This window comes from Stegostoma tigrinum, chromosome 2 (genome assembly GCF_030684315.1).
Source record: "Stegostoma tigrinum isolate sSteTig4 chromosome 2, sSteTig4.hap1, whole genome shotgun sequence".
Lineage (NCBI taxonomy): Eukaryota > Metazoa > Chordata > Chondrichthyes > Orectolobiformes > Stegostomatidae > Stegostoma > Stegostoma tigrinum.
Genome location: NC_081355.1, coordinates 32981952 through 33005067, shown reverse-complemented (window position 1 = coordinate 33005067; position 23116 = coordinate 32981952). Strand labels below are relative to the sequence as shown.

Below are 23116 nucleotides of genomic sequence, written 5' to 3'. Positions count from 1 at the left end.
CTTTATCTCCCACAATCCCATTCCTCCGCATTTTATACAATAGCCTATTGTGGGGAACCTTATCGAACGCCTTGCTGAAATCCATATAGACTACATCAACCGGTTTGCTCTAATCTACCTGTTTGGTCACCTTCTCAAGGAACTCAATAAGGTTTGAGAGGCATGACCTACCCTTCACAAAACCGTGCTGACTATCCCTAATCAATTTATTCTTTTCTGGATGATTATAAGTCCTCTCTCTTATAACCTTTTCCAACACTTTACCAACAACTGAAGTAAGGCTTACTGGTTTATAATTACCAGGGTTGTCTCTACTCCCCTTCTTGAACAGGGGAACCACATTTGCAATCCTCCAGTCTTCTGGCACTATTCCTGTAGACAATGACGAGTTAAAGATCAATGCCAACGCTCCCTCAACCTTTCCTCATAGGACCTGCTCTCCAGTCCAGGCAGCATCCTGGTAAATCTCCTCTGCACACTCACTAAATCTTCTACATCCTCCCTGTAATGAGGCAACCAGAACTGAACACAATATTCCAAGTGTGTTCTAACCAGGGTTTTATAGAGCTGCAGCATAACCTCTCAGCTCTTAATCTCAATTCCCCTGCCAGTGAAAACCAACCAACGATACACCTTCTCAACAACCCTATCAACTTGGGTCGCAACTTTGAGGGATCCATGGAGATGGACCCCAAGATTCCTCTGTTCCTCCATGCTGCCGAGAATTCTGCCGTTAACCCTGCATTCTGCATTCAAATTCGATCTTCCAAAATGAATCACTTTACACTCTTTTGGGTTCAATTCCATCTGCCACCTTTTTGGCCAGCTCTGCATCCTGTCAATGTCCCATTGCAACCTTCAACAGCCCTCCACGCTGTCCGCAACTCCACCAACCTTCGTGTCATCAGTAAACTTACTAACCCAATTAAGGGAAAGCTTAACATAGATAAGCTACAGAGCTGGGCGAAGAGGTGGCAAATGGAGTTTAATGCGGACAAGTGTGAGGTAATGCACTTTGGTAGGAGTAACCGGAAGGCAAAGTACTGGGCTAATGGTAAGATTCTCGGTAGTGTAAATGAGCAGAGAGATCTCGGTGTCCATGTACACAGATCTTTGCAAGTTTCCACCCAGGTTGACAGGGCTGTTAAGAAGGCATACAGTGTTTTAGCTTTTATTAATAGAGGGATCCAGTTCCGGGAACCAAGAGGTTATGCTGCAGCTGGTGCGGCCGCATTTGGAGTATTGTGTACAGTTCTGGTCACCGCATCATAAGGAGGATGTGGAAGCTTTGGAAAGGGTGCAGAGGAGATCTACTAGAATGTTGCCTGGTATGGAGGGAAGGTCTTATGAGGAAAGGCTGAGGGACTTGAGGCTGTTCTTGTTAGAGAGAAGAAAGGGGGAGAGGTGACTTAATTGAGACATATAAAATAATCAGAGGGTTAGACAGGGTGGATAGGGAGAGCCTTTTTCCTAGGATGGTGACGGCAAGCACAGGGGGGCATAGCTTTAAATTGAGGGATGAAAGATATTGGACAGATGTCAGAGGTAGTTTCTTTACTCAGAGAGTAGTAAAGGAATGGAATGCTTTGCCTGCAACGGTAGTAGATTCGGCAACTTTAAATACATTTAAGTTGTCATTGGACAAGCATATGGACGTACATGGAATAGTGTAGGTTAGATGGGCTTCAGACTGGTATGACAGGTTGGCACAAAATAGAGGGCCGAAGGGCCTGTACTGTGCTGTAATGTTCTATAATTAACATTTGAGAAACATTTGAGGACTCTGGTACTATACTCATTGGAGTTTAGAAAGATATGGGGATTTAATTGAAATTTACAGAATACTGAGTGGCCTGGACAGAGTGGATATTGGGAAGATGCTTCCATTGGTAGGAGAGACTAGGACCCGAGTGCACATCCTTAGAGTAAAGGGAAGATCTTTTAGAATGGAAATAAGAGAAGCTTCTTCAGCGAGAGCAGTGAATCTACAGAATTCACTGCCGCAGAAGGCTGTGGAGGCCAGGTCATTGAGTACATTTCAGACTGAGATAGACAGGTTCTTGATTATCAAAGAGATCAAGGGTTATGGAGAGAAAGCAGGAGAATGGGGTTGAGGAACATATCTGCCACGAACGAATGGTGGAGCAGACCTGGTGCGCCGAATGGCCTAATTTCTGCTCCTATATCTTATCTTTTGGCAAAATAGAAATTCAGGTAGGGGACGGGCTTGCTCCTTACAAGTAACCTCTGCTGTTACACACAGATGTAAAAAATGAATGGAACTTATATTTATGCCACACCTAACCACTGGGTAAATTTCAACTATGCCGTATGAAATGAGTTCTACAATTAGTGGGTAATCCTTAGCATCAGGTTAGAGTCCACGTAATCCCTCAAAGACCTCTAAACTGCAACATGTGCATGTTTCTTATCAAAGTTCACCACCATCCATGTCCATGTGTATAATTACAATGGTAATTGCCTTTGGTAAGCCTTTCAGAATGTATCACTGCAGGTCCCTTATCCAAGGAAAGATACATGGTCTTTGTCCCAGTTTAGACAAACTTCAAACTTCACTAGCTGATATCAGTAATGGAGTGATTGTTTTAAGAGAAGACATTGACTAGTTTGGGTCTGCACTCATTCAAATATACAAGAGAGGTGACCTTACTAAGCATGCAAGATTTTTAGGGGTTTTGACAGTTAGATGCTTTTTCCCTGTTCTGGCACCACAGGAAAATCTTCGAATAAGAGGTCACACATTAAAGACAGCTGAGAAGGAACTTCTCCTGAAGGCTGTGAATCTGTGAAATTCTTAGCTACAGAGGGAAATTGAGCCTGGGTCATCAAGTATGGTCAAGGTTGAGATAGGCAGATTTTTAAATGGCTGAGGAAATCAAGAGTTATTGCCAAAAAGGCGGGAAAGTGGAGTTGATAATGGTCAGACTGGACACAATCTCACTGAATTGTGGAGCAGGCCCAATGGACTCAATGGTCTATTTCTGCTCTTATGTCTTATAGCTACAAGCAAAGTTTGTGGTATACTGATCTGATTTATAAACAGATGTTCAAAAGTACACATACACATTCATGACCGCTTAAACAAGTCATTGGAGGCAAATATTAAATTCTCAATAAGCTTACCATTTTTACATAGATGCATTTTCTTAAATTGCCCCATAACACTGAAATTTATCCCAAATCACATTAAAAATTGTTCCTAGCCTTTAGTCTGAAATCAGGCAATAATACAGTCAGTGTTATTTTTGGTCCATCAATCCTGTTAGCCCCACACCCTCTAAATCCTTGTAGCCATGTAGATTTATTTCTTTCAAGCACACATCCAATTTCCTTTTGAAATCGTTAACAGGAACCTACTCCAATGCCCAATTAGTTTCAATCACAAAATTTTCACTTATCAATGCAACATTAAATCGCAGATTCATTAAATAAAGAGTAAATACTAGATTTAAGAGAACTGAATACATACCTCTTTCACAGTGTTCTTGACAAAATCTTTTTTGTCAGAGAGATCATAATCGGGATAGCTGGCAAATACCTAAATAAAACAGAAAATTCACTTTAAGTGCTAAAGAACAGTACAATAGAAATATCAGTGTTGAAAACAAATAAAATTTTATCTATAAAAACAAAGGCCTACAACACAGTGGCAGGTTCCTGGGTTTGATTCGAGCCTCAAGTGACTGTATGGAGTTTGCACATTCTCCCCTTGTCTGCATGGGTTTCCACTGCTTCACCTTAAGCCTATGATTTGGGGCAGCACGGTGGCTCGGTGGTTAGTATTGCTGCCTCACAGCGCCAGGGGTCTGGGTTCAATTCCACCCTTGGGTGACAGTGTGGTGTTTGCATATCTCCCTGTGTCTGCGTGGGTTTCCTCAGGGTACTCCGATTTCCTCCCACAGTCCAAAAATGTGCAGATTAGGTGGATTGGCCATGCTAAATTGCCCGTAGTGTTCAGGAATGTGTAGCTTAGGTGGGTTATAAGGGGTCTGGGTGGGATGCTCCAACGGTCTACGTGGACTTGTTGGGCCGAAGGGCCTGTTTCCACACTGTAGAGATTCTGCGTGAATGAATAGCCTAAGAGGGACAATGATGCCATTCAGCACATTTCAAAGTATAAAAATATCTGTACATATGAACTGCCAATGAACAAGCATTAAACTGAACTCTTTGCTGATTTGACCATCTACCCCATTCACACTAATCCACAGTCCCCTACTTCAACAAGCGAGCATACAGGATACGGACATCCTCACCGACATGAACTATGAAGCAAACAGTACACAAGCAAGAACAGATGACGCTTCAGTGTCAGGTTACTTCCAATCATAATGAATCCAGTTTCTTATTTGGGGCAACTGTAAAACCTATGGTTACCAGAAAGCAATTCAAGTTTGTTCATTTAGTATCCCACACACTTTGTAACAGGGTACATGGTCCCACAACAGAGGATTTAAACAAACAATAAGAAATGAACATCTATCTTAAGCTTACTTGCAAAAAAGTTAAGGTCGAGTGACCTTAATGTCTTTCACAGATGAGTTGTAGTTCATCAGGGGCCAAATATTTAAGTCATGCCTTTCACCATTTAATCCACAAAACAAGCAGTTTTGTCACTTGTAACACCATAGTGTACAAGGCTACAGGTCAAATGTTAGAAAATGGAATTAGGATAGGTATAAGTTTGATGACCAGCCCAGACAAGACACACAAAAGGGCTCCTTTCCATGCTATAAAAACTAAGAACGCAAATGTGCATTTCTGAAATGACTCAAAATAGAAGTGACTTTTAAATTCATTACACACCTAATACATCAAATGCTGAAAATCTATACTTCTTACTCTTAGGTTCCCTTGCATGCATCATATTTAAGAATGATTTTGTACAGAGATGGTTTAAAATTGTAAAGTACAAGAATTGAATACAATGGAAATGCCTACACTGGTGAGATGTCAAACATGCTGAAAGCAGTGAGAATGGATGGAGTTCGATAATTTATGCTGAACATTCCTTAATATCTGACTTATCATCTTAAAAAAATCAGGTTATGTTGTATCATCACACAGTAGGGTCAAACATGCGACATATGGTACGACATGAAAATAATTTTAAAATTAGTTGTATTCCATTAAAATCTATACAACTGAATACCATCTAATTTTATCTGTAAAATATGTAATTTTATCAGACTAAATCTTGCAGGAGTTATCAGATTTGTAGCTCAGGTTGAGGTTCTGGATGTGAGTTTGCTCGCTGAGCTGGAAGGTTCGTTTTCAGACGTTTCGTCACCATTCTAGGTAACATCAGTGAGCCTCCGACGAAGCGCTGGTGTTGTGTTCCGCTTTCTATTTCTAAAGCGGGACATAACACCAGCGCTTCGTCGGAGGCTCACTGATGACGTTACCTAGAATGGTGACGAAACGTCTGAAAACGAACCTTCCAGCTCAGCGAGCAAACTCACATCCAGGAGTTATCATTTCTTTGCATGACAAGATACTTGTGTTGCTGATTTCTTGGTGACTAAACACGTAAGTCTGATTCATTCATATCTACTTCTTCTGGTTTTTGCATGAAGAAAAAGCTACTCTCTGTACTGGATTTTGCAGTCAGTGGCAAAATGGTTACACTCACAGGTAACTTTGAAACACAGTGCCTACAAGGACCTTTAGATCTTGAGATTATAGATTTTACTATTCCTGACTATTTCACTCCACCATCACCTCACGGAGATCCAGCAACTCTCATGTAATCAAGCAGACTAAGCAGTAAACCAGGTTAAAAAAGAGAAGGCATCATAAAGATTACATCATATTCACAGGACCAAGGTGGATGAAACATCAAATATGCTTTATGCCAATTAAAAAAAAAACTTGGCTGCATTTCAGTAAACAAGTTGCAACTTGCCCCCTCTGCCACCAAAGATTTTTACAGAAAGACCAATAGTACAAAAATCAAGAAATTTAGCAGATTTCATCTACAGAGATTTCAAAATGTCACAGTTGGGTGCGAGAGAAAAATTGCTGACAGCAATATGTATTTCCATGTTTAAACATCTAGTGATCAAGAAATTACAGCTCATTTAAATATAATTTCACCATTACCAAAATTTGACAATTAATTGACTCTTGCAGTTTTTAAGGACGTCTAAATAATTGATCATTTAAATAGGCTAAAAGCCCAAATTTTCTCTTCAGTACTGAGCTTGTTAATACAAAAGAATCATTGCCTCAGATTCTAATCAAGTTTAAAGAAAAAAAACATAATTCACCTTTTTGCAGATTTGTTTCATTGTGACTTCTTCCAAGTTTGCATCAACCAATAATTTCATGACTGTTTCCTTCAATTCCTCATCTGTTGGCGGTTTTTTAAGTTTCTTAATCAGAGGTTCATCATCTGAACTATCTTCAGATTCACTTTCTGGGAAACAATGACAAGACGCAAATGTTGCAAAATAAACAAAATGCTGAATGTACACCACTTTCGACCATTTTTTGTTAAGCTGTTCAAATATGATACACTTTACAAATATTTCCCAGCTGTCATTGCTCAATTTAGCTTGGTTTTAGAAGCTCAAATTGACTTCTCAGAAAGTAGACATGGTTGGGAAAGAAAAGGTTACATAAAGTGTATAGTTGATCAACGTCGAAAAAAGGATGCACTTTTAAAGTGAAGATTCAGTCAATTCCACAGTTCAAGATTAGATTAGATTCCTTACAGTGTGGGAACAGGCCCTTCGGCCCAACAAGTCCACACCGCCCCTTGAAATATCCCACCCAGACCCAGACCCATACCCCTATAACCCACATACTCCTGAACACTATGGGCAATTTAGCATGGCCAATCCACCTAACCTGCACATCTTTGGACTGTGGGAGGAAACCGGAGCATCCGAAGGAAACCCACGCAGACACGGGGAGATTGTGCAAACTCCACACAGACAGTTACCTGAGGCTAGCATTGAACCCGGGTCCCTGGTGCTGTGAGGCTGCAGTGCTAACCACTGAGCCACCGTGCCGCCAAATACAAACCATTCCAGGTGTAGAAAAAAAAGTCGAAACAGTGTAGAGCTGGAGGAACATAGCAGGTCAGGCAGCATCAGAGGAGCAGGAAAATCAACGTTTCAGGTCGGGACCCTTCATCAGGACTCTGATAGTCACATACACTAGCATGAGTCCGAAACACAGATTCCTGCCATTTGGAATTCCAAGAGGAGGCCACAGAAAAGAATGGTCTCAATTAAAATAATTTTTGTATTTTTGTCTCTTTGGTATTGATTTCTTGCCTCCATTTTAATTTTCCAGAATTCAACATTAAACAGTTATAAATGAGACTTGCAATGCCATTGCTTAGCTTACCACTGAAAAAAAATTCAGGTCAGTTCAGTAACAGTTCTCTTGTTTTTGAATTGACCCGTTTCTTTGCATTTATGGCTTACATCTATGGACAGTCACAGATTAATACATTTTTTTCCAGCCTATGCTAAGGGGAGAAATATCAGTCACAAAATATTTATCAAGTTGTAGCAGCACTGTAGTTAAATGAGGAATTCGCATCAACAACACTGGAGAGGAAGACATCGAAAAACATTGCTGACCAACTGTTAACAAGAACAATTTTCCTCTGGAATTAGCATTTATTCAGCACCATATCATTGGCATCACAGTACTCTGAGATGTTTAAAAATGTTATTTCAAATTTTACAACAATTATTTTTACCAAGAAGAAACCAGATCCTTCATTTTCAGTAGGATTCACAACAAGCTATTTATAGAGTGCCTTTAATATCCCATGGTGCTCCACAGAAGCTTCATAAAAAAATTAGGTAACCAGAAGTAGGTTGCCTTAAAAGAGGAAATGAAAAATGTCAGAGTTCAGAGTTGATGCAAAAGAAGTGAAGTGAATGGTAAAAGAACAAATGGTGCTTAACAGCCAGAATTAAATAAACACATTAAAGTCATAGGTTTGGAAGAAACTAGAAGCAGGGACAGTAAAACCATGGCAGGATTTGAAAACAAGGTTGAAAAGTTTTAAAATTAAGAGGTTACTTCACCAGCAGCCGTACAGATCAGCAAGTACAGCGACTGGAACTTGGGAGTGTGTGTTTCGGACAACCTCAAGTTCATGTAGGGCAGAATGTGGAAAGCCAGCCAGTAGTGTTAGAATACTCAAAACTAGAAGCAACAAAGTCACAAATGAGGGTTTCAGCAGATATGTGGAGACAGAGACAAGGTCATGTGTTATGAAAATGGCACAAGCATACAGTCACAAGCTGAAAGATCAATTCTGACGAAGTTACAAACTGACAGGTTTCCAGAGTTAACAAGGGGGTGGAGTCAGTGACAGACTAGTGCTTACAACAAGAACCAAAACAATGGGTTTAGTCTTTCCAATATTTACACTGTATCAAATTTCAGCTCAATTAGTACAGGACGTTGAGTCAGCAGTCTGATAATTTATTGGGGGCAGGATGGAACTGGGGGTCATCAACGCATACATGAGACAAACATTCCGATTTCAGATCATGTTGCCAGACAGCAGCATTTAGATAAGAAACAGGTGACAGTACAAAAGATATCAGCACAGGAACAGTCAGGAAAGCCATCACAAATGATACTCTGAACACAATTACACCATCAAGAACAAACAGGCAACTGAAATTCCAGCCAGCTATTAACAGCAGACACACTTGACGAATGGTATAGTCAAATGTCTAAGCCTGAAGAAAAGTCAACAGGAACAAGAAGAGGTGGTTTACTTTTATCACTATCACATAAGGTATCATCTCAGCTTTATAAACAGAGTTTCAGTAATGTGGCAGGAGTGGAAATTTGATTGGGGTGATTAATACATGGAGATCTGGGGAAGATGGTCACTGATTTAGGGAGGAAACAAACCTTTGAACATCACTTTGCAAAAGAAAGGGAAAATGGAATTTAGGTGACAGTCTGCGAGGAAAATAGGGTGAACGGCTAATTTGTGAGGGTAGAGACAATGACAGCAGATTTCAAAGGATACAAGCAACATTAGTGAACAAGAGTACCAGGAAGAGTTGTGGAACAGTTGGAGAAAATAGGTTGGAATGACATTATGGGAGATATGATAGGAAATGGTCAGAGTATGATTGTGTAAACCAGAAGCTGCAGAAATGTTATGACAAACTGAGAAGACTTTGAAAGTGCCACCATCTCTGAATTTGGGTATTTTTAAAAAGAGACATTTGAAATTTGACAATACAGCCAAAGTCAGCATTTGCTACCCTTTTCATTTGTCCTTGAAGTGGTGGCCTCCTTCACCCTCAGCAGTCCACAAGACATAGGGACACTCAAAGTGCTGTTTGGAGGGATGCTCCAGAACTGTGACTAACTAATCAAAGGAGGCTTGACGAGTTGACACAGTGCATCTTGTGGATGAAACCTATTGCTCCCACTTTGCACCACTGGTGGAAGGAGGGAATGAAGGTAGTAGATTGTGTGTCAATCAAGCTGGCTGTTTTGTCCCAGATGGGTGTCAAACTTCAAATGTTACTGAAGCTGCACTATCCAGTTAAGTAGATATTCCAGAACACTCCTGACTTGCGTTTTGTAGATAGTGAAAAACCCATCTGGTTCACTAATGTCCTTTGGGGAAGGAAATCTGCCACTCTCACCTGGTCTAGCCATCATGTAAATCCAGACCCACAGCAGTGTGGTTGACTCTTAACTGCTATCTGGGCAATTAGAGTAGAGCGATAAAAGCTGGCCTAGACAGTAATGCCGTCATCCCAATTACAAATTTTTTTTAAAAAGTCACTGGAGACGAGGTAACGAGTTACTGGTAGCAGAATTCCTAGTCTCTGACGTGAATTTGTAGCCACAGTATTTATTTGGCTGGTCAAGTCTGGTTGAATATCCAGGGTTGATGATTAGATTCTGCTTTACTGAAGATGGTTATTCATAGCATACAAATGACATAACATTGCCTGGCACTTAATCAGCCCAAGTCAAAATGTTATTGCATATGGACATGGAATTCTTCAGCACTGGATGAGTCACAAATAGTATCGTTCCTTGCAAAAGTAAACAGGTCTACGCTTCACCTGATGGAGAACAGAAGGTGACAGACAAAACAACTGAAATTGACTGGGCTGGGACTCAACGCTAAGGAACTCCAGCAGAGTTCTTTGGCTGAAGTGATTGGCTCTGATCATTGAAAAGATTTTTGCTGATTCTCAGGCTCCAATTTTATTCAGCTCCTTGATGACACACACAGTCAAGTGCAGTTACTCTTACTTCTCATTAAATATGATTGGGACACGGAAGTGGGAGGAAATGATGAATGAAACGAGGAAGTGATCAGAGATGGCCTTATATCTGATCGACATGACAGGTAGATTGGAGACAGTAATCCTGAAAATTGTAACAGCAGGAAATTATTTCTTACGTCAGGCTAAAAAACAAGAATACTAGTCACCTGGCTGCAACAAACATTTCCTAAAATGTTATAAAACAGAAACAGACAAGATTAAACCTACAAAACAACTAGTTTCTCATGACCGGGGTGACAAGATAACTGTACCACCATACATCAACAGCTTTTAATTTCGGACAAGGAATCTTAATGGAATGTTACATTCACACTGTCAGTGAAGATCCTGGTTAGTGATAAGCATTCAAATTTAAACTAAATGACTGAATCATGAAGTCTATGGCAGAGTGAGGCGCCATTTGGCTCAGTATGTCTACATCAGAATCAGTTTCTGCCACATTACAAAATTAAATGAATGTTAATCTGAATGGATATTGATTAAATAAGTGATGATTTCCCAGCACCATTTATTCTTTATCAAAAGAAAAAGTTTCTGAAACTATTATTGCTTACAGCTTGATGTACATAAGGTGACATCCTAGATCTGTCTTTTTTACTCTTTGACAGGAAAACTCCATGAAATGGTTTACAGCATATTTCTCCTACACTAGAAACAAAACTCTCCCACCACAGTTTTAGTCTGCATGTAAAATGATATATTTAAAAAGATTTACTTACTCTCAGCTAGCCTCCCAATCGAAGCCACCTTTTTAACGCCACTGCCCATGTCTAGGGAACAAAATTACATTAAACGGGAACTAGGTGGTGCAGCAAGTTGAATACTATCCTTTTATTTACGAGATCTGGGTTCAAATTTCAGCAAAGCATTAAGGACAGCTAAGTTTCTTCCTGCCAGGTACAAGCATACAGGGTAATTTCAATTCAATACTGCTCACTAGATCAGCAACTAAATTTAAGTCACAAGGAGTGAAAAGAATTGTGGAAAATTCATTAATATAGAAGAGGACTGTGCTAAAGTTGGGCGAGGGAACGGGGTCACACTCAAGTTTCGTTCTATATCTTAACCTACATAAAACTGATGTAATATTGATGAAGAATAGAATGTTTTTCCATTGTTTACAAAATGGACCCCTTTTCACTTCAATGAGAACGACACTTTGTAAAAATATTTGCCAAGACATTCTGGTACAGTGAGCTACTTGTGTGCATTCAAATTTCCAGTTTTAAAGGAAAACTTGAGACTATTGCCTTCCTCTCTCATGTATTTGGGTCGGGAGAGCAGAGAGAGGCAGCAAGTGGAAGCAAGAAAAGCAAGCGTTGATATTAAGAAAGCTGAGGTTGTTGTTTTGGTTTTTCAGAAGCAGTAAACTATGCCTCAGTAACACTGGAATGATTTAAAGGACATTTCTTGAACAATGAAGATCTTTTTTCCAGGAAACCACATTTTCCCTCTCAACCAGCATCCCAAAAGGACAACATTCTTTGTTCATTAATGTATTGTTTGCTACAGTCGGTATTAGATAATTACCCTTCTTGGCAGGAGCTGGAGTTTTCTTTGCAGTACTGCTGTCAGCTTTCTTCACATTTGTTGCTTTAGTATTTTGTTTCTTCTTGCCTTTAGGAACAGTTTTTGATGTTGATTTCTCTTTTTTAGACACCTTCTTGGGTGGCTAGGAGAGAAAAAACAACAAATGAACAGATTTGATTTTTTTCTTTACTTCTCAGGGCCAGTCATAGTTTGCTCTATTGCATTTGTGTTCTCGAGCTTTACAATACTGCATCCTTAATTACTTTTCATTATGTTTTGATCCAATTATGAAGAGCTTTGAGCAATTTAAAAAAAGGAACAGCTCTTCAACTGGTTCTAACTGAAAATAATTAATTTCACCAATTAAAAATAAAAAGTAGTCAGTACATTATCCTGACATGGCCAGCACACGATCCAGGTAGATTACATCCAGGAGACTGCATTATCGCAGAAAGGAATTGCCCTGAGAATCCTCATGTCTTCAGATTAAACAGGGGCAAGGAAAACTCTGACAGATTACCACACACCATGCTCCCTTGGCTGATGAATCAATCCTCCTCTACGTTGAACAACATTTGGAGGAAGCACCAAAGGTGGCAAGTGGACAAAAGTACTCTGTGGTGAGAGGTTTCAATGTTCAGCATCAACAGCGGTTCAGCAGCAGCACTACTGAACAAGGTGATCAGGTCTAAAACACGCAGATGGGCTCGCAGCTGATGGGGTGAAAAAAAATGGATCAGATTGAAACCTAAAAATGGATCAGATTTAAGCTCTCCAGTCCTGCCACATCCAGTCAAGAACAATGAAAATAAATCACTGGGGGAGGAAGATCCACGAATATCTCTATCCTCATGGTAAAAAGAGCCTAACATATCAGTGTAAAAGATAACCTTGAAGCATTCACAACAATCTTTAGCCAGAAGCACCAACGGACAATACACCTCATCCTCCTCCAGTGGTTGTCTACACTGCAGACACTAGTCTTCAGCCAATTCGATTCACTCCATGTGATAGTGTGGATCACTAGGAAGCACTGGATACTACAAATGTTATCAGCCCTGACAACATTCTGACAATTCTGTACTGAAAATCTGAACTCCAGAACTTGCATCTCCTCAAGCCAAGTCCAGCTATAATGTTGGCATCTATACAAAAATGTGGAAAATTGCCAACATACGTCCTCTACACAAAAGGTAAGACAAATCCAGCTTGACCAATCACTGCCCCATCAGTGCTATCAAGCAGCACTTGCTCAGCAATAACCTGTTCACAAATGCACAGTTTGATTCTGCCAGGGACACTCAGCTCCCAACCTCATTAGTCTATGTTTCAACCAAGGTTTTAAAGAATTGAATTCCAGAGGTTAGCAAAGTGATAGGCCTTTACAGCAAGACTACATTCAAGCGAATGTGGTATCAAGGAGTCTTAGCGAAAACTGAATTAATGAATGTCAAGGGAAAACTCTCTACTGGTTGGGGTCATACCTGGTACATAAGATGGTTGTGGTTGCTGGAAGTCTTTCATTTTGGCTTCAAGACAACTCTGCAGGAGTTCCTCAGGGTAGTGCTCTAGGCTCAATCATCTTCAGCTGCTTCAATGCCCTTCCCTCCATCATAAGTACAGAAGTGGGTATGTTCCCCAATGACTGTGCAATGTTCAGCACCATTCGTATTCTCTAATGAAAGACAAACAATCGACCAACTAGCCCTTCACATTCAATGATGTTAGCATAACTGAATCCTCCAAATAAACATTCTTTAAGTTACCACTGACCAGAAACTCAACTGGACTCTCCATATAAATACAGTGGCTTGAAGAGCAGGTTAGAGGTTTGCAGTTCTGCAGCAAGTAACTCACCTTCTGACTCCCTAAAGCCTGTCTACAACCTACAAGGCACAAGTCAGGATGGTGTTAAAATGCTCTTACTTGCTCAAATGAGCACAGATCCAACAACAGTCAAGAAGCTTGACACTATCCAGGGCAAAGCAACCCACTTGATTGGCACATCCACGAGCAGCCACTCCTTCCACCACTGACACTCAGTAGCAGCAGTGTGTACCACGTACAAGATGCACTGAAGAAACTCAAAACATCTTTACGTGGCATCTTGCAAACCCTCAATTACTTCTATCCAGGAGGACAAGAGCAGCAGATATATGGGAACACCAAAGCCAGCAAGTTCCCCTCCAAACTCGTCACCAACCCGAACTTGGAAAGGTATCACATTTTCGTCATTGTGGCTGGGTCAAAATTTTGGAATTCCCCACTCAATGGCATTGTGGATTAACCTACAGAACATGGATTGCAGCAGTTCAAGGTGGTCACTTACCACAATCTTCTCAAGGGCAACTAGGGATGGGAAATAAATGCTGGATAGCCAGCAAAACCTACAGCCCATAGCTGAATTTTTGAAAAAATGAAAAGAAGAAAGATGAAATAAAATGCAACTTGATTCAAAAGAATCTAAACTTTCAAGTTTAGTTACCTAGTAGGTTGCAGCCAGAGCTTATTACAGATGTGTGGAAACTAATCTGGTTATGCAATAAAAACAAGAAACCAATTGATATACACATTAAATGGAACAGTGCGGCATGATCAGGACAGAGTCCACGAATAAACAGCAGAAACTAAATAATCTTATATAATCAAGAGCAAAGATAATGTCTCCAAATCAACTTTTCCCCTCTAATCAACCACTTCAATTCACTGAAACAGCGCTAGGACTTCTTGGTCAGCAAACATACCTGATATACCTTAGGCCCTAAGATCAATCACAACTTTCTGGTTAGATTAAGTACTAAAGAAAATGAACAGTCATTTCAAGTGGAAATATTTGCTACTAAACAAACCTAGCAGGTCTGGCAGCATCTGTGGAGTGAGAAATGTTTCTAGTCCAATAGGACGCTTCATCAGGACAATGATCAAGAAGACAGATTACAGCCCCCAGAATGGTCATTGTAATAGTGTAGAAGACCAAGGAATCTGGAGGAAAATTTGAAGATGCTGTGTTGATGCCTTTCTTTAAAACATAGTCCTCAAAATTGCAAGAAGTTGTCAAAACTGTCATAGACGAATAGCGAACAGTTCAAATGAGACAAGAGTAATAAAGAATCATTCTCAAAGAGTAACAGAATTAGGAAATTGGAATAGCTTAGTCACAGGAAGCATGAATGGGTTTGAGACACAATTAAAATAATTAAGGACAGACAGGATTGAAGGTATGGTGATAAGAAAACTAAATTGTATTAACCACTGTCAAATAATTAGAGCGTTAGATAGGGTGGATAGGGAAAGCCTTTTTCCTAGGATGGTGACGGCGAGCACGGGAGGGCATAGCTTTAAATTGAGGGGTGAAAGATATAGGACAGATGTCAGAGGTAGTTTCTTTACTCAGAGAGTAGTAAGGCAATGGAACGCTTTGCCTGCAACGGTAGTAGATTCGCCAACTTTAAGTACATTTAAGTCGTCATTGGACAAGCATATGGATATACATGGAATAGTGTAGGTTAGATGGGCTTCAGATTGGTATGACAGATTGGCACAACATTGAACGCCAAAGGGCCTGTACTGTGCTGTAATGTTCTATGTTCATTGAAAGGTTAGAAAGAATTACCATAATCGATTCAAACACTTTGTCCTTTCTCTAAACTTTCACTGCAGATATAAATCACCTTTTAATCCAAGTGGGATCTAGCCTAAAAATCAGTTTAGCTTTTTATTGTAGAATCCATCTGCCCTGCAGGCAGGAGTTCAGCTGATTTGTCTATAATTAATTAGTACTCATTTTGGCTAAGATGTAACCAACACAAACCTCCACTTCTTCCTCTGCATCACTTTCATCTGAATATTTTTCTTTTTCTTTCTTCTCCTCTTCACTACTGGACTCGTCTGTGAGAATTTCTTCTAAGGTTGCAGCCTTTGATTTTTTCTTGGACCCAGAGCTGCTGTGTTCTTTCTTTCCACCCTTCTGACGTTTTTTTTTAGGCTTTGGTAATGACTGGAAAGTATATATTTAACATATACATGAATAAATGTGTTTAAACAATTAATTTATGAAGAGATTTATCAAGTCATCACAGCAAGAAAGGAGCAAGTGCTTCAATAGTTTGCTCACAAGCCAAGTGTGAGCAATTTTTCATCATGTGAATTAGCTTAAAAACTGGCACATTATGAACATTTTAAACTTCTCAGAGCACATTCAACCACGCAGCACATAAGATTATAAAAACAGTTTAGGAGCTGATGTTTTCATTTTTAAAGACTGTAACTATGAAAAATTGGAAGGAGCCATGGGGATCTTTTAAAAATGCATTCATTTGTATTCAAGAGGTACATGAAAACTTATGACCGAAAGTCTTAGAGTTGACTTTTACACAAGCATACATAAATAGTACTAGATTTCAAAGTCTCAACCTTGCCCGATGCCTTGGGTTTCATTAGGAAATTCAGAATTTTTGATACAATTTCATCTTTAGTGCCTTTTCTCTCCAGGTCCAGAACAGTACAAATCACCTTTAGCACCGAAATTGGATTCCTGAAATTATGGGGGACAAAAAGAAAACATATATAAACATTACAGTACTTTGTTAACTCCAACTCAGTGAACAATAAAGATTTTGCAACTTTCTTAAAAATATAAAACAACCAAGTGCATTTAATTTCTACAGTATTTTGTCCAACAGGTCAAACAGTGAAACAGATATTCTCCAGTCATGGGTTTCATATGGCAAAGTATCAGAGAGTTCTAACTACATCTAGTCTATTTTTGACCTGATCAACTTTAAAACATCAAGTTTTTTGAAAACTTATTAGATACGCTTTTCTGACCAGATATTCATATGGGACGGAAACAGATCTTTTGGTCCAACAAGTCCATGCCGACGATAATCCCAATATAAACTAGTCCCGTTTGCCCGCGCATGGCCTATATCCCTCCGAACATTTCTTATTTATATACTTTGTCTTCTAAATGTTGTAACTGTATCCACACGCACCTGGAAGTTCATTCCACAGTAAAATCACTTTCTGTGCAAAAAAGGTGCTCCTCGTGTCTTTGATAAATCCTTCTCCTCTCACAATAAAAATATGCAACTACTCTTGAAATCCCCAATGCTAGGGAAAAGACATCTGCCCTTCAACTTATCTGTACCCCTCATGATTTTATAAACCTCTATGTTCACCAGAGTGTAGGAGGTAGAGGGGTGAAGAAAGTCCCAGCCTATCCTTATAACTCAATCCCTCCATTCCCAGCAACGTCCTGGTAAATCTTTTCTGAACCCTCTCTAGATTCATAATCATCTTCCTAGAACAGGGCGACCAAAATTGGACATGGTACTGCACAAGAAACCTCACCAACATCCTGTACAATCTCAACATGCTGTCCAACTTCTATATTCAAAACGACCAAGCAGCGAAGGTAAATGTGCTAAATGCCTTAACTATCCTTCTACATAAGACACAAACTTCAAAGAATTATGTACATAAACCCCTAGGTCTGTCTGTTCTACACAAGGCCCCACTTTTAAATGAATAAGTTCTGCCCTTGTTTGTTTTATCAAAATGCAATACCTTGCACTTAGCCAAATTAAATGCCATCTGCCACTCCTCAGCCCATTGAGCCAATCGATCAAGATCTCCGGAACGGATCCTTGTGGAACACTGCTGGTAACAGGTCCCCAGTCCAAAAAACAACTCACCATCACCACAGTCAATCACAGAGCATAGGACTCGAGCGGCCTATCTGTAAGTGGGAAGTTCCTGGTGCTCTATGAATTGACAACCCAACAGATTTCATAGTCACTTTCTGGTGCCATCTCATGTGTACTCTAGCTGCATAATTTGTTATGGTGACCTGTGACCTGTCAGCTGTTTTACCGTAACTACTATTGTACTCTTAAAAACTTTATTTTTTAAAGAAAGAATTCCATGAAATGAACAAGGAATAGATAACACTCCTTTTCCGTCTATTATTAGAGCACACACATTTCACAATTTTAAGAAAATGTAATATCAATCACAATCTAGGCAAATAGGACTTTTTGAATTTAAAAAAACTGGTAATATTTACGAACTTCATTTTCAACTCAAAGACCACGGTAACTCCAAAACCACGACTGACTACAAAAAAATTACTAATCATAACATAGTTACAATATTCCAAATGTGAACTGAACAAAACTCTTACAAATCACTTAAACTACAGATTTCAACCTCCACCACGCTGTGCAGCATTACCACTGTGCTAAATGGGACCAACTTAGAACAGATCTAGCAACTTAGGACTGGCATTTCATGAGCTATTACAGACGATCAATAGCAACAGAATCGTATTCCAGCGCAATCTGCATTCTCATGACCTGGCCTATCCCCCACTCAAACATTACCATCACACCACAGTTCAACCCTGGTTCAATGGACAGTACAGGAGGCCACGCCAGGAGCAGCGCCAGGCATACCTAAATATGACGTATCAACCTGGTGAAGCTACCAAACAGGACCACATGCATGCGAAACATCATAAGCAGCAAGGCATAGACAGAGCTTAGTGATCTCACAACCGACAGCTCAGATCTAAGTTCTGCAGTCCTGCCACATCCAGTACTGAATGTTGGTAGGCTATTAAAACAATTCCCTGAAGGAGGCAGCTCCACAAATATCTCCATCCTCAATGCTTGAAGAGCCCAACACATCAGAGCAAAAGACAAGGCTGAAGCATCACAGCCTTCTTCAGCCAGAAGTGCCAAGTGGAAGATCAATCTCGGCCTCCTCCAGTCGTCCACCGGATTACATCTTCGGCCAATTCAACTCACTTTTTCTCACATCAGGAAATAGTTGGAGGCAGTGGATACTGCAAAGGCCAAGGGGCATAACAATTTTCCAACAACAGTACTGAAGGCTTGTGCTGCAGAACCAGCGAAGATCTTCTAATACAGTTACAACACTGGCTTTTACCTGACAATGTGGAAAACTGCCCAGGTAAGTCCCTTGCACAAAAAGCAGGACAAATCTAATACGGCCAATTACCGCCCCAATCTACTCTTGATTATCAGTAAAAGTGAAGGCAGGTGTCATTGGCAATGCTATCAAACAACATCTTCTCAGCAATAACCTGCTCAATGATGCCAAGTTTTGGTTCCATGAAGGCCACTCAGCTCATGACCTCAATACAGCCTTTGAACAAACACAGACAAAACAGCTGAATTCTAGAGTGACAGCTCATCAGAAGGCTGTATTGGATCAAGTCTGGCATCAAGAAGCACTAACAAAACAGGAATAAATAGGTATCAGAGGACTCACTGATGGAGTCTTACCTGGCTTATAGGAAGATGACTGTGGTAGCTGGACGTCAGCTATGTCAACTTCAGGACAATTCTGCAGACTTCCTCAGAATAGCGTCCTAGGCCCAATCATGTTCAGCTGCTTCATTAAATGTTCTTCCATCCGTTTCAAGGTCAGAAGTGGTGATGTTTGCCAATAATTGTACAATTTCAAGCACCAATCACAACTCCGAAGATAATAAAGCAGTCTACATTCAAACGTAGCAAGATCTGAACTGTATCCAGGTTTGGTTGACAAGTTGCAAGTAACATTTTCACCACACAAACGCTAGGCAATGACCTTCCTCAATACAACACAATCCAATGACCATCTTTCACATTCAATGGTGTTAAGATCACTGAATCCCCTACTATCAATATCCAGGGAGATACCATTGACCATAAACTCAACTGGATTCACCATACGAACACAGTGGCTACATGAGCATGCCAGAGGCTAGGAATACTGCAGTGAGTAACTCACCTCCAGACACCCTGACCCTGTCCACCATCCACAAGACAAAAATTAGGAATGTGATGAAATATGCCTCAGTTGACTGGATGGTTGAAGCTCCAAAAAAAAAACATAAGTTTGACACCATCCAGGTTAAAGCAGCCTGCTTGATTGGCACTACATCCACTCCCTCCAACACCAATGATCAGTAGCATCTATGTACTAACTACAAGTTGCACTGCAGAAAGATTCGTAGTTAAGCTTCTTCCAAACCCCCAACCACTTCCACCTAGAAGGACAAATACACCACCATCTGCAGGCTTCGCTCCACGCCATTCATCATAAATATATTACCGTTCCTTCGTTGTTGCTGGGCTAAAATGCTGGAATGCTTCCCAAGGGCATTGACAGTCTACCTACAGTACACGGACTGTGGTGGTTGATGGCTGCAGCTCAGCACCACCTTCTCAAGGGCAACTATAGATAGGTAATAAATATCAACCAGCCAGTGACACCCACACCCAGCAAGTGAATAAAAAAAAATTAATAGTACAGTTCAGTGTATTAGCTTTTAGCCTGCAAACAGGACTAGCATTTTGCTATTATTCTAGAATATAATATTTTAATTGGTATTTTCAGTCAGACAATCTTGTCTCCCTATTTTTCATAAGATGATAAACTGCAGTATTAGTTCACCAACCAAAATCTGGACGAAGTTGGTCATTTAACTCATCATTCCACAAAGAACACTAGACTCTTGCTTTTAACTCATCTAATTTTTTTTCCTCAAACTGATAGCAGAGCTTGACCTTCATTACCTAACTTTTTCATCATTCTACTGGAAGGAGTGCCAGATAGATAAAAGTAATTCCCCACCCCCACCTTTCTTATTCTCTTCTAATCTGGTTTGAAGTCTTCTAAACATTTTATTTCCATTCTCTGACTCTGAAATCTTTTAAAGACAAGTAAAAAATTGATCAGGAGTGTGGATCTCCTCTGAACAATCGTCCTAGTTTGATTGTTCCGTTGCTTCTGCGACCAAACTGAACATATTGCACAACCTGATTACAGCGCTAGAGTTTAAGCAGAGCTTCAAGTACTGATTCATGGTTTTGGATATATATGTAACATGGCTTCCTTTGTCAGTCACTATGCTATTACTTAGAATCAAATCAACTAAAATATTAATATGATATTAAGTAACTAAGAACCACGGGTTATCCTGACGAGGCTTACTCCTGTCAACCAGCAACATCTCTCTACAACTAGGATCACTGCAGTTCCAACATATTAAGTATACACTAACACCAACTGATGATCAACAGTGAATTAATATCTAACTCGACAATCTCTATTTCAGTAAAAGAGGCAACTAGCCTTACAATGGAATGAAAGCTTCCCATTACACAAGTTGATAATGACTAAGTTGACATTTCAAGCCTGTTTTGTTCCAAATAAAATCCACCTTTGGATCCAGCAGAATATCAAGGCTCCAAGTGCTTTCCCCATTTGACTGCAAAAAAGAGAGCTTAGGGAATTTCTTACAGGTTTCTTAGTCACCCAGGGTTTCACTTGCTCTCCAGAAGGTGAACTTATAACAGAATGAACAAGCATTAATCATTCTTTAACTGTCTGTGTACAAGAGCCCTTCTCTTCTGTACCAACATAAATGCCATTTTTTTTCTATTCTTCCATTATTTTCCTATATACATTGAGAGTATAACTATTATTTAAAGAATATGAAATAGGCAATTAGTTTAAAATTATTTTAAGAAATAACAACGTTAACAAGCAATACACCCAAATGTCATTCCTCAAACAAGATAAGCTCTTGGTAGGGTGCAAGGGGTGAATGGAATGCTTAGTCACTCACTTTTTCAGTACCTCTTCTTTTTTCTTGTGCTCCTCACTGCCACTTTCAAATGAAAACCCAGTAAACAATCGAATGTTTCGTTTCAATGTGGCAAGCTGGAAAGAATTCAATAAGAACAAAATCGATCATACCAAGCTAATAAGACTTTACAGGACATGCCAACCATAAATTAAGTATATCAAAGAAAGAGTATGCAGTCAACTGATGAATTGCTAAGGCAGACGAGCAATGTCTGGCTTGATCTTCAGTTTATGATGAGTTAATCATGGGCCTAAGCCTCTTGGGTCTGAGAGGAAAGAACAGCAATTTTGATTCATTATCCCTCCTGGAACAGCATGCGAATTTCAGGCAAGTTAGTAAACTCTTATCTAAAGGATCCAATTTGACTCTACTACCATCCCACTTTTTGAGTACATTTGTAACATAAACCAATTTGTGATGTCTGAACTGATTTCACCTCAAAAAACAGGTTAATTATAAATGAGGACGCCATGGAACAAGATTAGTAGCTAGGAAGCTGTTTCTTTCAATGATAGGTGCTGAAATTATAGCAGTTAGATTATTCTTCAAATAATATTCAGCCCATCAAATGTAAACCTGCAATTTCAACCCAGAGAAAACAGTTCCAATCAGACTTATATATTTTAGGACTATAAACTTGTCACAAGGCTAGACTCTTGACATATCTGTGTTTTTATTTCGACACACTTTTGACATGGCTAAAGTAGCTTTCCAGAACAAAAAGTTTTGATTTTGTTCCAAGTCTTTGTTGAAAGATTAACTGGAAATGCAGTTTTTAAAAGGCCTACTGCAATTAAGATATTTTGACCATAAATATTTGTGGATGTCAGCTAACTGTTACAACATGTGCACAACTATGTCAATGACTTGTATCCCTGCAAAGATCACCTCTTCCACAAAACAAAATTCCTCTTACAAAAACAGCATATTTTTGCTTAGTATAATCAGCCACTCTCATGCTCAGGAAAAAGTAATACCCCAAAATTAATGCAAACGTTTCTCAGAGTCATAGAGACATACAGCACGGAAACAGACCCTTTGGTCCAACGTGTCCATGCCGATCAGTTATCCAAAATTATCTAGTCCCATCTGCCTGCATTTGGCCTATTTCTTTCTAAACGCTTCCTATTCATGTACCCATCCAGATGCCATTAAAATGTTGTAATTTTACTAGCCTCCTCTGACAGCTGATTCCATACTCATACCACCCTCTGTATGGAAAAGTTGTCCCTTAGGTCCCTTTTAAATCTTTCCATTCTCACCTTAAACCTATACTCTCTTGTTTGGGAATCCCCCAACCTGGGGTAAAGACCTAGTCTACTCACCCTATCCATGCTCATGATTTCACAAACCTCTATAAGGCCACCCCTCAGCAGCCAATGCTCCAGGGAAAATAGCCTCAGCCTATTCAGTCTCTCCTTACAACTCAAACTGTCAAACCCTGGCAACAGCCTTGCAAGTCTTTTCTGTACCCCTTCAAGTTTCTCAATATTCTTCCCAAAGCAGGGAGACTAGAACTGCACACAGAATTTCAAAAGTGACCTAAACAATGTCCTGTGGAGCTGCAACGTGACCTCCCAAAGTTTCTCACTCATGA

The 23116-nt window shown here is 39.8% G+C and overlaps 1 protein-coding gene across 3 annotated transcripts in view; it reads right to left on the bottom strand.

Annotated features, from left to right (window-relative positions):
* The window catches only part of LOC125462141 (protein DEK-like), a 37380-nt gene that overhangs the window by 2251 nt on the left and 12013 nt on the right, over positions 1–23116 (bottom strand). For 2 of the 3 annotated variants that reach the window (XM_048551745.2, XM_048551754.2), the window contains exons 5-11: positions 21499–21593; positions 16269–16389; positions 15667–15852; positions 11856–11997; positions 11045–11095; positions 6291–6439; positions 3491–3559 (exon numbers count right to left, since the gene is read on the bottom strand). In XM_048551745.2, the coding sequence (XP_048407702.1) occupies positions 3491–3559; positions 6291–6439; positions 11045–11095; positions 11856–11997; positions 15667–15852; positions 16269–16389; positions 21499–21593 (813 nt within the window). The remainder of the gene's footprint in view (positions 1–3490; positions 3560–6290; positions 6440–11044; positions 11096–11855; positions 11998–15666; positions 15853–16268; positions 16390–21498; positions 21594–23116) is intronic. The other variant, XM_048551764.2, reaches the window with a different exon arrangement.